This window comes from Macaca nemestrina, chromosome X (genome assembly GCF_043159975.1).
Source record: "Macaca nemestrina isolate mMacNem1 chromosome X, mMacNem.hap1, whole genome shotgun sequence".
NCBI classification, from domain to species: domain Eukaryota; kingdom Metazoa; phylum Chordata; class Mammalia; order Primates; family Cercopithecidae; genus Macaca; species Macaca nemestrina.
Window position 1 is genome coordinate 83,089,340 of NC_092145.1, and position 13,707 is coordinate 83,103,046.

General features: G+C 56.6%; 2 protein-coding genes across 3 annotated transcripts; one reads left to right on the forward strand and one right to left on the reverse strand.

Annotated features, from left to right (window-relative positions):
* Positions 1-842: 842 nt before the first annotated feature.
* On the reverse strand, positions 843-4,947 carry LOC105476636 (uncharacterized protein CXorf49). The gene is made up of 6 exons (XM_011732734.2): positions 3,348-4,947; positions 2,652-2,808; positions 2,039-2,118; positions 1,716-1,761; positions 1,122-1,163; positions 843-1,015 (listed from the first exon to the last, which is right to left on the reverse strand). The coding sequence occupies exons 1-5, from the start codon at positions 4,575-4,577 to the stop codon at positions 1,123-1,125; spliced, it is 1,554 nt and encodes a 517-aa protein (XP_011731036.1). The 5' UTR covers positions 4,578-4,947; the 3' UTR covers positions 843-1,015; position 1,122.
* A 517-nt stretch (positions 4,948-5,464) lies between these two features.
* Positions 5,465-9,403, forward strand: LOC105476638 (uncharacterized protein CXorf49-like). Of its 2 annotated transcripts, XM_011732736.3 has the most exons (6): positions 5,465-6,844; positions 7,422-7,578; positions 8,122-8,198; positions 8,482-8,527; positions 9,082-9,123; positions 9,230-9,403. In XM_011732736.3, exons 1-5 carry the CDS (start codon positions 5,621-5,623, stop codon positions 9,120-9,122), a joined length of 1,545 nt encoding a protein of 514 aa, XP_011731038.1. In that variant the 5' UTR covers positions 5,465-5,620; the 3' UTR covers position 9,123; positions 9,230-9,403. The 2 variants fall into 2 exon arrangements, 1 of the variants encoding a protein (XP_011731038.1); XR_011618175.1 differs by having other exon boundaries at positions 5,477-6,844; positions 8,482-9,123; positions 9,230-9,394.
* Positions 9,404-13,707: the final 4,304 nt, after the last annotated feature.

Here is a 13,707-nt window from a genome sequence, read left to right on the forward strand (position 1 = left end):
AGCAGGCAGTTTTCACCAGGATGGCCTGCTGGCACCAGAACAGACTCAATGCCCCCACCTCTAACCAAGAGACTACCTTGCCCTTTTCTTCAGCACTCCCTGTGCCTTCCCTTTTGCTCGGCCACCCACTGGGATGTGGCGTCTGTTTCCATCTGGCTACTGAAACCAAGGAGGGAGACCTAATGGGATTTGGAAACACAGGTTCAAAGATGAGGGCTAATAGAGGAACTGAGGATGTCGCACGGGTTTCTGGCCCAGATGAACTGACCGTGTGCATGGTGGCACTGGAGGGACCTAATGGCTCCAGAAAGAGGACTGGTCCCCTGAGTGGGAGGATGAGCTCCGTCGTGCTCCTCAACAGCATGGAAATAACCATGCAGGAGAGGTGACCAGCATCAAGCCACAGGGAGAGCAAGGATGCTCATGACGGAAAGGACAGTAACATGGCAGAACCGTGACAGTGAACCACAGGAGGAAAGGCAAGAGAGACTGCGGTTCTGAAAGGAGGCATTCAGTTCCTCCTGAGGGTGAGGGAGAGTAGCGCTGAACAACGGGAAATGTGAGACCCCAAAGTAGGAGGAGACGAGGAGGGAACATGAGCAGGGTGTGTTGGGAAAAGGCAGAAAATGTTCCTGTGGCGGGGCAGGGCCCCCACAGCACCTAGACCCAGGCACTATGGTGACTGCAGGGCTGCTGCTCAGAGGCCGGCCCAGGCGCCCTGCAGGGAGAGGCCCCACCACAGAGAGCCAGGGGAACTGTTCTTCAAGCGCCAGAGAACGGACCAACACCCCACACCCCCCAACACTCCCAACAATTGCAGAGAGGGTAGACCACAGACCACAGAATATGAGAACGACTTTATTTCAAACTGCTTTGAATTGCGTTGGGAGGGGGCAAATGCAGCGGAAGAGCAGAAGCCCTGGCTGAAGAGGATATGGAGGGAACCCGCTTGGCTGCAGCTCTGGAGCTCCAAAGGTAGCAGTTGTTCATCTTGTAGGAAGATGCTGGCTCCAACCTGTGAAACAGAGCAGGCTCAGGGACGGGCCCCCAGCCAGGGCCAGCCCACAGCCCTCCTAAGCTACCGGGACTGTGGGAAGGGGCATGGTGTGTGCAACACTCACTTCAAAGGTCCTGGAACTTGTCAGTGAGGAACTGCATGGCCGCTGAAACAGAGAGGCAGAACCGGGTGCTCCAGACCCAGGGAAACAGAAACCCACCCCCTGCCCCCGTGGAGAACCACCTAGCCCTGCAACCAGAAACCCCTCCAGCCCTGGTACTGACTCACCCACCCGTCACCTGAATTAAATGTGGAAATGCCTTTTAAGGAGGAAAGTGGTTCTCAGGTGTTGGGCCATCCCAGAACCGTTCAGAAACGTTTTTCAAAGACAGATAAGCCAGCCAGCAAGCAAAAACCGTATAAGCCGTACCAGGCAGCAGTTAAAGGAAAATACATGAGGTATCTCTAACCGTCCTAAGAGAAGATCTCTGGGACTCGTTTTTCAAAATGTACACGGAGTTCAGATGACACACTGCCGTCTGTGCACATCCCTAGCTGGAAAGGCACAGAAGGCTCCAGGGCCAGGCCTGCTTGATTCTCTTCCCCAGAGGAAAGTCAGTCCCAGTGATGCCACCTGTACCTGCAGTCCACCCCCATCCCCGGCACCTGCAGAAAGACACCGCTGTCCATCCCTGCCCCAGCCAGGGCTCCATCATACCTAGTTGGTCTCTAAGGTCATCAATTTCCATCTGCAGCAGGATGCACTAGCCCAGGAGACACCGGTGGAAGATAAATGGTTAGTCAATTCTGGCCTCCTCTCTCCCCGTTCTCCATCTCTCCCCCAGTCCTTACAGCCCCCATAGCCTGCAGCCCAGTGGTGAGGTGTATTGGCACAAAACCCTCAATGGAAAAGAGGCACCCACTCTGCATGGGTTATGGTAGGCAGAGGGGATTGGGGGGACACCTAAATCAGTTTAACCTGGACATGTATCCCACCATCTAGCATGGACCTTGATTTCTAAGAGTCACACACAGCATTACCCGAGGACAGCCCTGGGTTCCCGGGGGCTGCTGCTGCTGCCTTTCTGGTCTTGGGGGATGGACAAGTGGCTGCTGGTCACCTGAAAGAAAACACAAAATCCAGCTTCCAAGCCTCCCAGGGAGGTGGAAGAGACCTAGCAGGGTCTAAAGTGAAGCACCATCACCCTCCGCTGCCCCTGCTCTGCCCAGCAACTCCAACCATCCCTCTGGGACTGTCTTCCCTGTTCTCCTGTATGAGCCCATGTGCACCCGTGGCCCCCTAGCGTTGTGACTCCAGGTTGGACGCCAGCAGCGGGGCAGCCACAGTCAGGCCCTGGGAGGGCCAGTGTGGCTGAGCAGGACTTAACAGAAAAGGGCTCCGTACCACCAAAAGTCTTCTTCCAGAGTTGGAGTTTGGGGCACTGCTCCAAATCGCCCCCCCACCACACAAACCCCACTCAGAGAGGACGATGTGACCTAAAGCCAGCCCCATCAACACCCCATTTCCCGTGGGACACCTGCCTGGGTGGGTAGGGAAGCCTGGGAGCATGGCTAAGCCCCCATAAGCGACAGAGACAGAGGTTTCTCTCCCGACCCCTCTCCCCTCCACCCCTATCAAACCCGCAAGACTCACCGGAGGGTGCATGGCATCTGGGCACCATGCGTCTCAAGGTAAAGGCCGAGGGCTGTGAGGTTCCTAGTACTTGGGGAGCTCTGACGTTGGGGTCACCACTGCTGTATTCTCCACGACGCACGGACAGGGAAATCAGCTCTGGCTTCTGTGTGGGAAGCTAAAACAGAAATTTCTGAGTCGGGCTGGCAGTGGGGGTGGATGGTGAGTACACATGGGGAGGGGCTGTGTTAAGGTGGAGACTCCAGAGTAATCTCATTAGCACTTTCTCCCTCAGTCAGCCCCAAGACAGGAAGGCTTGCTTAACAGCTAGGGAAGGAGGAATTGGGAAGCTGATGAGTCTACACGCCCAAGCTTTGCGCCCCACACATTAAGGAGTCCCGCGATCCAAACCAGCTGCCAGCCCTGCCTTCCATCCCAGCTCCTCTCTCGGGGAGGAGGCAGAACAACTGCAGAGTGTCCAGAGCCAGGCCTGGCACAAACAAAGTGCTCCCTTTAATGTGTGCCCCTATGAGGTGGACTCCAATCGGGCATCCTAGTGTCCCTGGGCTCCCGATGACAACCCTGGAGCAAGGGATAGAGGGGGAATGGGTAAACAGGTGTGTGCTGGAAGAGAGGTGGGTGGGGGGAAACAGAAGAGAAAGAGGAGGAGGAGAGGGAGGAGAAGAAAGAGGAGTGCAGCGAAGAGAACCTACTCACTTGGGCCCTTGGGACGTCATCTCTATTTTGGTCATTATCTTCTCTGGCCGCAGCCTGGGACTCCCTGGTTTTCCTTCCTGCAGGTTTCTTCCCAGGGCTGCTGTGCTTGGGCTCCTTGGGTCTCGTGGACTTCCCCAGGAGCCCCACACCAGAGACTGGCGGGAAGCTGGCTGGATCAGGTGGAACTACTGAAAGTCTCTGCCCCCAGGCAGGAAAGGCTCCCCGCAGGGCCGGTTTTGGCGCACCCTCTAGGGATTTCTTCTCCTGGGTCACCTTCCTTCCCAGAGGGCCCCGGGGTAGGGGCCCTCTAACGGCAGCTCCTGAGCAGCTGGGCCTGACCCCCACCTTTCCCCACACCATGCTCTGCATTTTCTTCAAGGAAGGCGCATCCAGCTCTCCCACGGCCGGCCTCTCTACTACTGGGGTGAGTCTGCGGGGAGGAGAGGTCAGGAGAGGTCCCTGAACCTGAAGGTAACTCTCCCTGCGGTGGAAACTGGGGCGTCTGCAAGTGTCTGCTGGCTTCTTGGGGCTTCCGGGCTTGGCCTGGCTTCCTTCTTTGGTGCTAATGATCACCCTAATCACCGGTAGGTCGCTGCTCTCATCTGTGGAATCAGAGTCGTCACTATTCAGCCCGGCGGGGCCTTCCGCAGAGGGCTGCTGGGGATCCACTTGGACGCTCAATCTGCTCTTCAAGCCCCTTTCTGGGTTCTCCCAGGCCGGTCCTGGCCCAGGAACACTGAGGTGGAGAGGGCCACCGGAGGACTGCTGCCATTCTCCAGGGCAGGGGTTCAGCGCGCCTCTCCCACTGGGACCAACCTCCAGGTCCGCCCAGATGTCAGTGGACCCTTTGGCAGCAGCGCCTTCTGGGGACGGGTGTCCCTGGACGCTGGACGGCGGCATGATGGTGGCTGACTCATCAGCCAGGTAGAAAGAGTAGTCCACACCGTCCCCTTGGTCGTCGACCGGGGTGCCAGGCCGGCCTTCCCGGCCCCAGAGTACCACCCTTCCCTGCTCTATCAATTCGCTCTCAGGCTCGAAACTGAAGCCCTCAGGATCTGTGAACCCGCTCTCCCCCTTGCCCTCACCACTGCGCTGCCCCCTCAAATCGAGGCCTCGGCCGTGGCCGTGGCCCTGTGGGGCTCCGGGGCTGGCGGCGTGGGCCCCGGCCTGCTTGCCACCCTCCGGGCCGAAACCAGCCCCGCAAACGGACACTTCATCTGTGGAGCTCATGGCGCCCGCCAGTCCAGACAGCCCAGGCTGTGGGGAGACGGTTGTCCTGGTAACAGTGGGAGAGGAGAGCTGAGCCCAGCCAAGCCCAGCCGAGGGGGACACTCTCAGCTTTGAGCCTGAGAGCGAACTGAAAGAGCAGCAAAGGGTGGTGTTCTGGGGCCACAGGAACAGTGAGGCCTTTGGGACACCGCCACCCTCACCACAGTCGGCTCACGAGACGTCACTGACAGCGAGAGGCTTACGGGTTCCCTCAAGGCCTGCGTCCTGCCTTCTCATTGTTCCACGCCTTCTCATTGGTCTGCCCATCACCAACCAGCGCGCCCCTTGTTGGACGAGGCTTCCGGGCTTTACCCAATCAGGAAGCAGACTCTTGGATTGCCCCAACGCCCGTCATTTGACTGGGTGGGTGTACTTGGGTCGGGTCTTGGGGCCAGGGCCCACTGGAGCTCTCGATCCACCTCTTTCTTCCTGTCCTGCTGCCTCTGGCCAGGCACCTACTTTCCAATGACAGTCACATCTCTGAGCCCCAGTGTCCCATTGTAAGGCGGAGGTCAAGGGGAGAGCTGCCCCCAGCTCATAAACTTGGGAGAATAAATGTCCTGATGCACGAGAAGCACCAGGCACACAGAGGAGCAATCATTAAAAAGTAGGGAGGGAGCAAAACAGCAAGAAAGAGATGGATTGAGAGCTCCAGTGCACCCTGGCCCCAAGACCCGACCACAGCGCATCCACGCGAAAGACGGGTGTCGGGGCAAACCAAGAGCCTGTGTCCCGATTGGTTAAAGCCCAGAGGCTTCGCCCAACAAAGGGTGCGCTGGTTGGTGGAGGGGGGACCAATGAGAAGGCTCGACACCTGGGTCGAAGGCGCGCGGAAGCCACGCGCTGTCTGGGACACTTAGTACTTCCGCCTGCTGTGAGGGCAGCAGGGTCCCGAAGGCGTCGCTGTTCCTGTCCCGTGGCCCGCTTGGCTGGGCTTGGCTCTCCTCTCCCGCCATTACCAGCACGACCGTCTCCCCATAGGCCAGGCTGCCTGAACTGGCGCCATGAGCTCTCCCGACGAAGTGTCCGTTTGGGGGGCTGGTATTGACCTGGAGGGTGGCGAGCAGGCTGGCACCCGCACGGTCAGCCCCGGAGCCCCACAGGGCCACGGCCGTGGCCGAGGCCTCGATTTGGGGGCACCGCGCAGTGGCAAGGGCCAGAGCAGGTTCACAGATCCTGAGGGCTTCAGCTTCGAGCCTGAGAGCGAATTGATAGAGCAGGGAAGGGTGGTGCTCTGGGGCCGGGAAGGACGGCCTGGCACCCCCGTCGATGACCAAGGGGATGGTGTGGACTACTCTTTCTACCTGGCTGATGAGCCAGCCACCATCATGCCGCCGCCCAGCGTCCAGAGACACCCGTTCCCTGAAGGCGCCGCTACTGAAGGGTCCGCTGAAAACCGGATGGACCCGGAGGTCGATCCCAGTGGGAGTGGCGCGCTGGGCCCCAGCCCTGGAGAATGGCAGCAGGCCTCTGCCAGTCGTCTCCACCTCTGTGGTCCTGGGTCAGGCCGGGCCTGGAAGAACCCAGAAAAGGGCTCGAAGAGCAGATTGAGCGTCCAAGTGGATCCCCAGCAGCCTTCTGCAAAAGGCCCCGCCAGGATGTCTACCCACGACTCTGATTCCTCCGATGAGACCAGTGACTTACCACTGATGAGGGTGGGCATTCGCCACAAAGAAGGAAGCCAAGCCAAGTCCGGCAGCCGCAAGAAGGCAGCAGACACATCCAGACACTCAAGCTTCCACTGCAAGGAGAGTTACCTGCCCGTGCCAGGCCGTTTCCTGACCTCTGCTCCCCGCGGACTCACTCCAGTCATGGAGAGGCCGGCTGTGGGAGAGCTGGAGGACTCTCCCGGAAAGAAAATGCAGAGCAGGGCCTGGGGAAAGGTGGAGGCCAGGCCCAACTGCTCAGGAGCTGCCACTGCAGGGGCCGTGCCCCGGGGCCCTTCAAGGAGGAAGATGGCCCAGGAGAAGAAGTCCCAAGGGGGTGCCTCTCAGCTGGCCCTGGGGAGATCCTTTCCTGCCTGTGGAGAGAGACTCTCAGCCGCTCCCCCGGAGCCGGCCACCTCCCAGCCCTTGTCTGGTGTGCGGCCCCAGGGGATCTCCAAGAAACGACAAAAGCCTAAGCACAGCAGCCCTGGGAAGAAACCTGCAGGAAGGAAGACCAGGGAGTCCCAGGTTGTGACCAGAGAAGATAATGACCCAAATAGAGATGAGGTCCCAAGGGCCCAAGTGAGTAGGCCCTTCTCACTCTCCTCTCCCTCTTTATCTTCTTCCTCCTCTGTCTCCCACCATACCTCCTCTCTTCCAGCACACACCTGTTTAGCCATGCCCCCTCTATCCCTTGCTCGAGGGTTGTCATTGGGAGCCCAGGGATACTAGAATGCCCAATAAGGGTCTTTGTTGTAGGGGCACACGTTAATGGTGTGTGACGGACATACCTCCGGACACTCTGCAGGGGTCCTGCCTCCTCCCCCAGAAAGGAGCTGGGATGGAAGGCAGGGCCAGCAGCTGGTGAGGTTGGGGTGATCCCCTAAAGTGTGGGCCACAAACCTGGGGCATCTAGGCTCATCAACTTCCTGACTCCTCCTTACTTAGCTGTTGCCCGAGCCACCTGGAAGGGAGCCCGGGCTATCTCAGTATCCCCAGTGTTTTCCCTGGCTGGGCTCTGCCTCCTGGCATGGGGCTGACTGAGGGAGAAAGTGCTAATGAGATTAGGCTCCAGAGTCTCCACCTTACCACAACCCCTTCCCACATGTACTCACCGCCTGCCCCCACCGCCAGCCCAACTCAGAAATTTCTGTTTTAGCTTCCCACACACAGGCCAGGGCTGCCTCGCCTATCCGAGCATCGTGGAGAACTCAGCAGTCGCAACCCCAACATCAGAGCTCCCCAAGTTCCGGGAACTTCAGAGCCCTCTGCCTACAGCCTGGGAGGCCTCCTGCCCAGACGCCATGCACCCTCTGGTGAGTCTTGCGGGTTTGATAGGGGTGGAGGAGAGAGGGATCGGGAGGGAAACCTCTGGCTCTGTCGCTTCTGGGGGCTAAGTCTTGTTCCCATTCTTCCCTGCCCACCCAGGCAGGTGCCCCACGGGAAATGGGGTGTCGATGGGGCTGGCTTTAAGTCACATCCTCCTCTATGAGTGGGGTTTGTGTGGTGGGGGGCGATTTGGAGCAGTGCCCCAAACTCCAACTCTGGAAGGAGACTTTCAGCGGTATTGAGCCCTTTTCTGTTAAGTCCTGCTCAGCCACACTGGCCCTCCCAGGGCCTGGCTGTGGCTGCCCCACTGCTGGCATCCAACCTGGAGTCACAACGCTAGGGGGCCATAGGTGCAGATGGGCTCACACTGGGGAACAGGGAAGACAGTCCCAGAGGGATGGTTGGAGTTGCTGGGCAGAGCAGGGACAACGTGTTGCCAGCAGAGGGTGATGGTGCTTCACTTTAGACTCTTCTAGGCCTTTTCCACCTCACTGGGAAGCTTGGAAGCTGGAATTTGTGTTCTCTTTCAGGTGACCAGCAGCCACTTGTCCATCCCCCAAGACCAGAAAGGCAGCAGCAGCCCCCAGGAGCCCAGGGCTGTCCTCGGGTAATGCTTTGTGTGGTTCCTAGAAATCCAGGTCCACACTAGATGGTGGGATCCGTGTCCAGGTTAAACTGATATCTGTGTCCCCCCGCCCCGCCCCATCACCACCTTCTGCACCCCACAGAGAGAGGATGCCTCTTTTACATCAAGGGATTCATGCCAACCCACCTCGCCACTGGGCTGCAGGCTGTGGGGGCTGTCAGGGCTGGGGGAAAGAGGGAGGACAGGGAGAGAGAAGGCCAGAATTGACTAACCATTTCTCTTTCTCCGGTGTCTCCTGGGCTAGTGCATCCGGCTGCAGAGGGAAGTTGAGGACCTTAGAGACCAACTAGGTATGATGGAGCCCTGGCTGGGGCAGGGATGGACAGCGGTGTCTTTCTGCAGGTGCCGGGGATGGGGGTGGACTGCAGGTACAGGTGGCATCACTGGGACTGACTTTCCTTTGAGGAAGAGAACCAAGCAGGCCTGACCCTGGAGCCTTCTGTGCCTTTTCAGCTAGGGGTGTGCACAGACAGCAATGTGTCATCTGAACTCTGTGTATACTTTGTCCACGAGTCCCAGAACTCTCCTTCTCTTACAACAGTTAGAGACACCTCATGTGTTTTCCCTTTAACTGCTGCCTGGTATGGCTTATACGGTTTTTGCTTGCTGGCTGGCTTATCTGTCTTTGGAACACGTTCTGAACAGTACTGGGATGGCCCAACACCTGAGAACCACTTTCCTCCTTAAAAGGCATTTCCACATTTAATTCAGGTGACGGGTGGGTGAGTCAGTACCAGGGCTGGAGGGGTTTCTGGTTGCAGGGCTAGGTGATTCCCCACGGGGGCAGGGGGTGGGTTTCTGTTTCCCTGGGTCTGGAGTGCCCGGTTCTGCCTCTCTGTTTCAGCGGCCATGAAGTCCTTCACTGACAAGTTCCAGGACCTTTGAAGTGAGTGTTGCACACACCATGCCCCTTCCCACAGTCCCGGTAGCTTAGGAGGGCTGTGGGCTGGCCCTGGCTGGGGGCCCGTCCCTGAGCCTGCTCTGTTTCACAGGTTGGAGCCAGCATATTCCTACAAGATGAACAGCTGCCAACTTTGGAGCTCCAGAGTTGCAGCCAAGCGGGTTCCCTCCGTATCCTCTTCAGCCAGGGCTTCCTCTCTTCCACTGCGTTTGCCCCCTTCCCAACGTAGTTGAAAGCAGTTTGAAATAAAGTCGTTCTCATATTCTGTGGTCTCTGGTCTACCCTCTCTGTGATTGTTGGGAGTGTTGGGGTGTGCCAGGTGTTGCTCCGTTCCCTGGAGCTGGAAGAACAGTTCCACTGACGCTCTGTGGTGGGGCCTCTCCCTGCAGGTCGCCTGGGCCGGCCTCTGAGCAGCAGCCCTGCAGTCACCATAGTGCCTGGGTCTAGGTGCTGTGAGGGCCCTGCCCCGCCACAGGAACATTTCCTGCCTTTCTCCTACACACCCTGCTCATGTTCCTTCCTTTTCTCCTCCTACTTTGGAGTCTCGCAGGTCCCCTTCTTCAGTGCTATTCTCCCTCTCCTTCAGCAGGAACTGACGGCCTCCTTCCCGAACCCCTGTCTCTCACCTTTCCTCCTGCGGTTCACTGTCCCGGTTCTGCCCTGTCACCATCCTTTCCATCACGAGCATCCTTGCTCTCCCAGTGGCTTCACGTGGATGGCCTTTCCTGCACGGTTATTTCCATGCTGTTGAGGAACACGACAGAGCCCAGTCCTCTTTCTGGAGCTATTATGTCCCTCCGGTGCCACCACGCACACAGTCAAGTCATCTGGGCCAGTAACCTGCGTGGCATCCTCGGTTCCTCTTAGCCCTCACCTTTGAACCTCAGTTACCAAATCCAGTCAGGTCTCCTCCTTAGTTTTAGTAGCCAGGTGGAGGCAGAAGCCACATCCTGGTGGGAAGCTGAGCCAAAGAGAAGATACATGGAGTGCGGAAGAAAAGGGCAGGGTAGACTCTTGGTTGGAGATGGGGACACTGGATCTGTTCTGGTGCCTGCGGGCCAACCAGGTAGTAACTGCGGGCCGGGAGATACACGGAAGGCGGCTTCCACATCCTTGGCATCCTATAGGCAGCCAACAGTCCCTTCAGCAGCCGGTCAGCTCCATACCCTTGATTTGAAAATGGCCGCTGCTTTCCAGGGCAAGTGTCGATGCTAGGTCTGGCTGTTCTTGGATGGTCCCCGTGAAATAGCATTTCACCACCCCCAAGTTCGCAGGTTTTTATTCATGTGATATTTCCGTGTCCCTGCTCAGTCTTCCAGACTGCCTCTCGAGGTCACACGAGATTTCCTTGAGCTCCCTATTCTGCCTTCACTCTCCCTGACAGTTGGGATCGCCCACTACCTTCAGCCCGAATCCTGGACTGGGTGGGCCCCAGATTCGGGCACAGATTCCGATTCCAGTGAGGAGGTGTGTGTAGGTTCTCCCTGCTCCCATCGCCAAGAGACTGGGTGTTGAATAGACAAAGACAATCGAAATGCAGATACCATTCAAGGTTTGTGTGTGTGTGTGTGTGTGCACGCACGCGCGCGCCCGCGCGCCTGCATGAGCATGCCCCTGCATGCACCCGCTTGGGAATCAAATTAATTGGGGGTGCTCTCCCTTGAGCAAGAAAGGGCTGATTCACAGAGTGGAGGCAGTGATGAAGGATCCATGAAGGATCAAATGTGTAAAAGCAGGGCTGGGATCTACCTTTGACAAGAGGTGGTGTTCAATTCTAACACCTAGGAGGGTGCAGAGTGGGACGAGTGGGACGTCCCCAAACACAGCAATGGGTGTCAGGCTCTCAGAATGCTGGAGGTGCCACAGTAGGATCCCGATCCTCCACGGGATGAATGGGATGTATCAGCACTCCCGTGTGTGGGTGCAGTGATAATGCCTCAGAGTCGCTGGTTGATGTTTCATCTAGGAAGCAGGGAGCTCCCATGGGAAGGTGCCATGACTTGAGGTAAGGGAGACACAGGCAGGTGGAACAGTGCAGGTGGAAAGCCGGAAAGAGGGACTACCCTGGGACAGCTGGTCAGGCTCGGTACCCGCCTTCCCACATACTCTCACTGTGTCTCACTGCTGGGACGGGGTGAGACCATCACTCACGTGGAGGGCCAATCACGGGCTGTTTACATCTCTGTTTACCCACAGTGGTGGGGACATACTCCATTGACATCGAACCCCTTGCCTGAGAGAGTTGGCTTCATTCCTCAGGCCAAGGCTTTGGCCCTGACACAGGTGGTTTTTTCTTGCAGAGTCAACACAGTAGACTGGTGTCTGGGGGAAGACATGTGTCAGGGACTCTCCAGCTTGGGTTTTTGCCACTGGAGACATCTAGGCAGGTTCTGGTGGGGGAAGAACTCCAGCCCCAGTCACTGTCCCCGGGGGAATGGGCCATGGTCGACAGGGTGTGGAAGGGGAGAAGCCCGTGGACAGAGTCACGGAAGGCGTGAACCCATCCCCCAGTGGCTGGATTTGCCAGTCCCGCCTCTCAGCACACCACCTCGGTTCCATAGTCAGACCACTTCCCGCACAATAATGGAGCTGTAACATGTACACTCCAGGCCATGGTCGGGCGAAGCCTTCCTCTTCTAGGGGAAATAAGTGCAGAATATGAGGCTCCTTGGATTAGAGGAATCCATCTGGGCCCCAGTGGAGGGGAGGAGGTCGAGCACCTCCACTCATTCAGTGATCCCCTTTTGCTTTTCCCTCAAGCCTCCTTTCCCACCAAGAGGATTGTGGGGTCCAGCCTGGAGAGACTTAGATCCCCTCCCGCCTTGTCCTGCCACTCAGCTCAGAGGGGCTCCGGAGGTCTGGTGAGCTGCATGCCTGCCCTCAATGCAGCCACAGTGTCGGAGCCCTGAGCAGAATCCCACCTACACCCGGTGCCAGGGCTGCCACAGGTATATTTCTATATGAGACTTCTTACTCTGTTGGCAGAAAAGAGCGTCTCCTCTTCAGACTCCAGCTAGGGCCGAAGGTGTGTGAGTCTCCTAGCATGCCCGCCAGCCACAGTCCCCATGGGTGGCCTTCCAGGGTGTGGCGGAGGCCCAGGGCACTGCACACGGGGACGTGAGATGGCACTCATAGGATCATAGTGGTCATGGTGAGTAACAGCCATGAACTTTAGCCCGCCTGGAACACACTCCTGGGTGAACTCGGACAACCTCATGCACATCTGTCCTCAGCCTCCAGGCCAAGAACTCCTCCTTTTCCCCACACATTTTCTCATTATCCTTTTCCTCAAAGGATGAGGCCAACACCAGTGTTTGCCAGGTACGGCTGCGTAGGCTGTGGCTGCCAGGGTGGCCGTGCAAACTCTATCTGTGGGATCCCAGGGTGCCCCGTTCTCATGATCCAGCGTGAACGGCGCCCATGTGGTTGTGGAGTGTTGAAGTCCAGGTCACTACCATGCAGAGCAAGGAACGGAACGTTAGCAGGGTTTTGGAACCCTCCTGTTTGCCCCATCCCGATCACTACCCCCCCGCTTTGCACACCCCAGAGGAAACCACTCTGCTGACTTTTCCAATAATCACTCACTTTCCTTTAAGTATTAATAATTGCCATTTAATAACCCTCACCAACATATAAAAGTTAGAGGCAGTTAAATGTAAAATTATATGTTTGAAACATAATACACACACACACATACACTCTCTCTCTCACACACATACACGCACGCGCACACACACACACGGGGATAACTCAGAAGCCAGCCATTTGACAGTTATAAGGTGATCAAGCCAGGTAACTACTACCCAGGTCATGAAACTCTACATTGCACCTTTAGAGAATTGGGCTCTGAGTGTCTTTCTCTGAAGGAAGCCAAATACGCATGCTACATACTGTGTGATTCCACTTATATGACATTCTGGAAGAGGCAAAATTCTAGGAACAGAAAACAGATTGGTAGTTGCCAGGGTCTGAGGGTTAAGACGAGGAGTTCACTACAAGAGGGCGTGAGGGAACCTGGGGGGGAAGGCGATGCTCTGTATCTATATATATTGTGCTGGTGTTTTTACAGCCATATGCATTTGCAAGATCTCATAGACCTCTAAGTAAGTTATAGCCCAATAGTCCTAACTTTTTAGGAAAAAAATAATGTCAGCACTACATCTCGAATGGATAATGATATTTAGTCAATACCTTTTGTGACTACGAAGAGCATGTTTCTCTCCCTGAATCTGTTAATGTGGAGAATTGTACCACTGTATTTTCTGAAGGGAAATTAAGTTCGTATTTCTGGGATGAAGCCGATATTAGTCATGCCATATTAGGTATTTTCCTTTTCATATCCTGTACGCTTCCGTGTGCTAAGATTCTGGTTCCGATTTTTACTTCTATGTCATGAGCCTGTGATTGATCTGCAATATTTCTCTAGGTGTCCTTGCAGGATTTGGTATCGAGGTTATGCCAAGCTCATACAGTGAGTGGAGGATTGTTCCTCCTTTTTTTTTTTTTTTTTTTTTTTTTTTGAGACATAGTCTCACTCTGTTGCCCAGGCTGGAGTGCTGCAGTGGCACG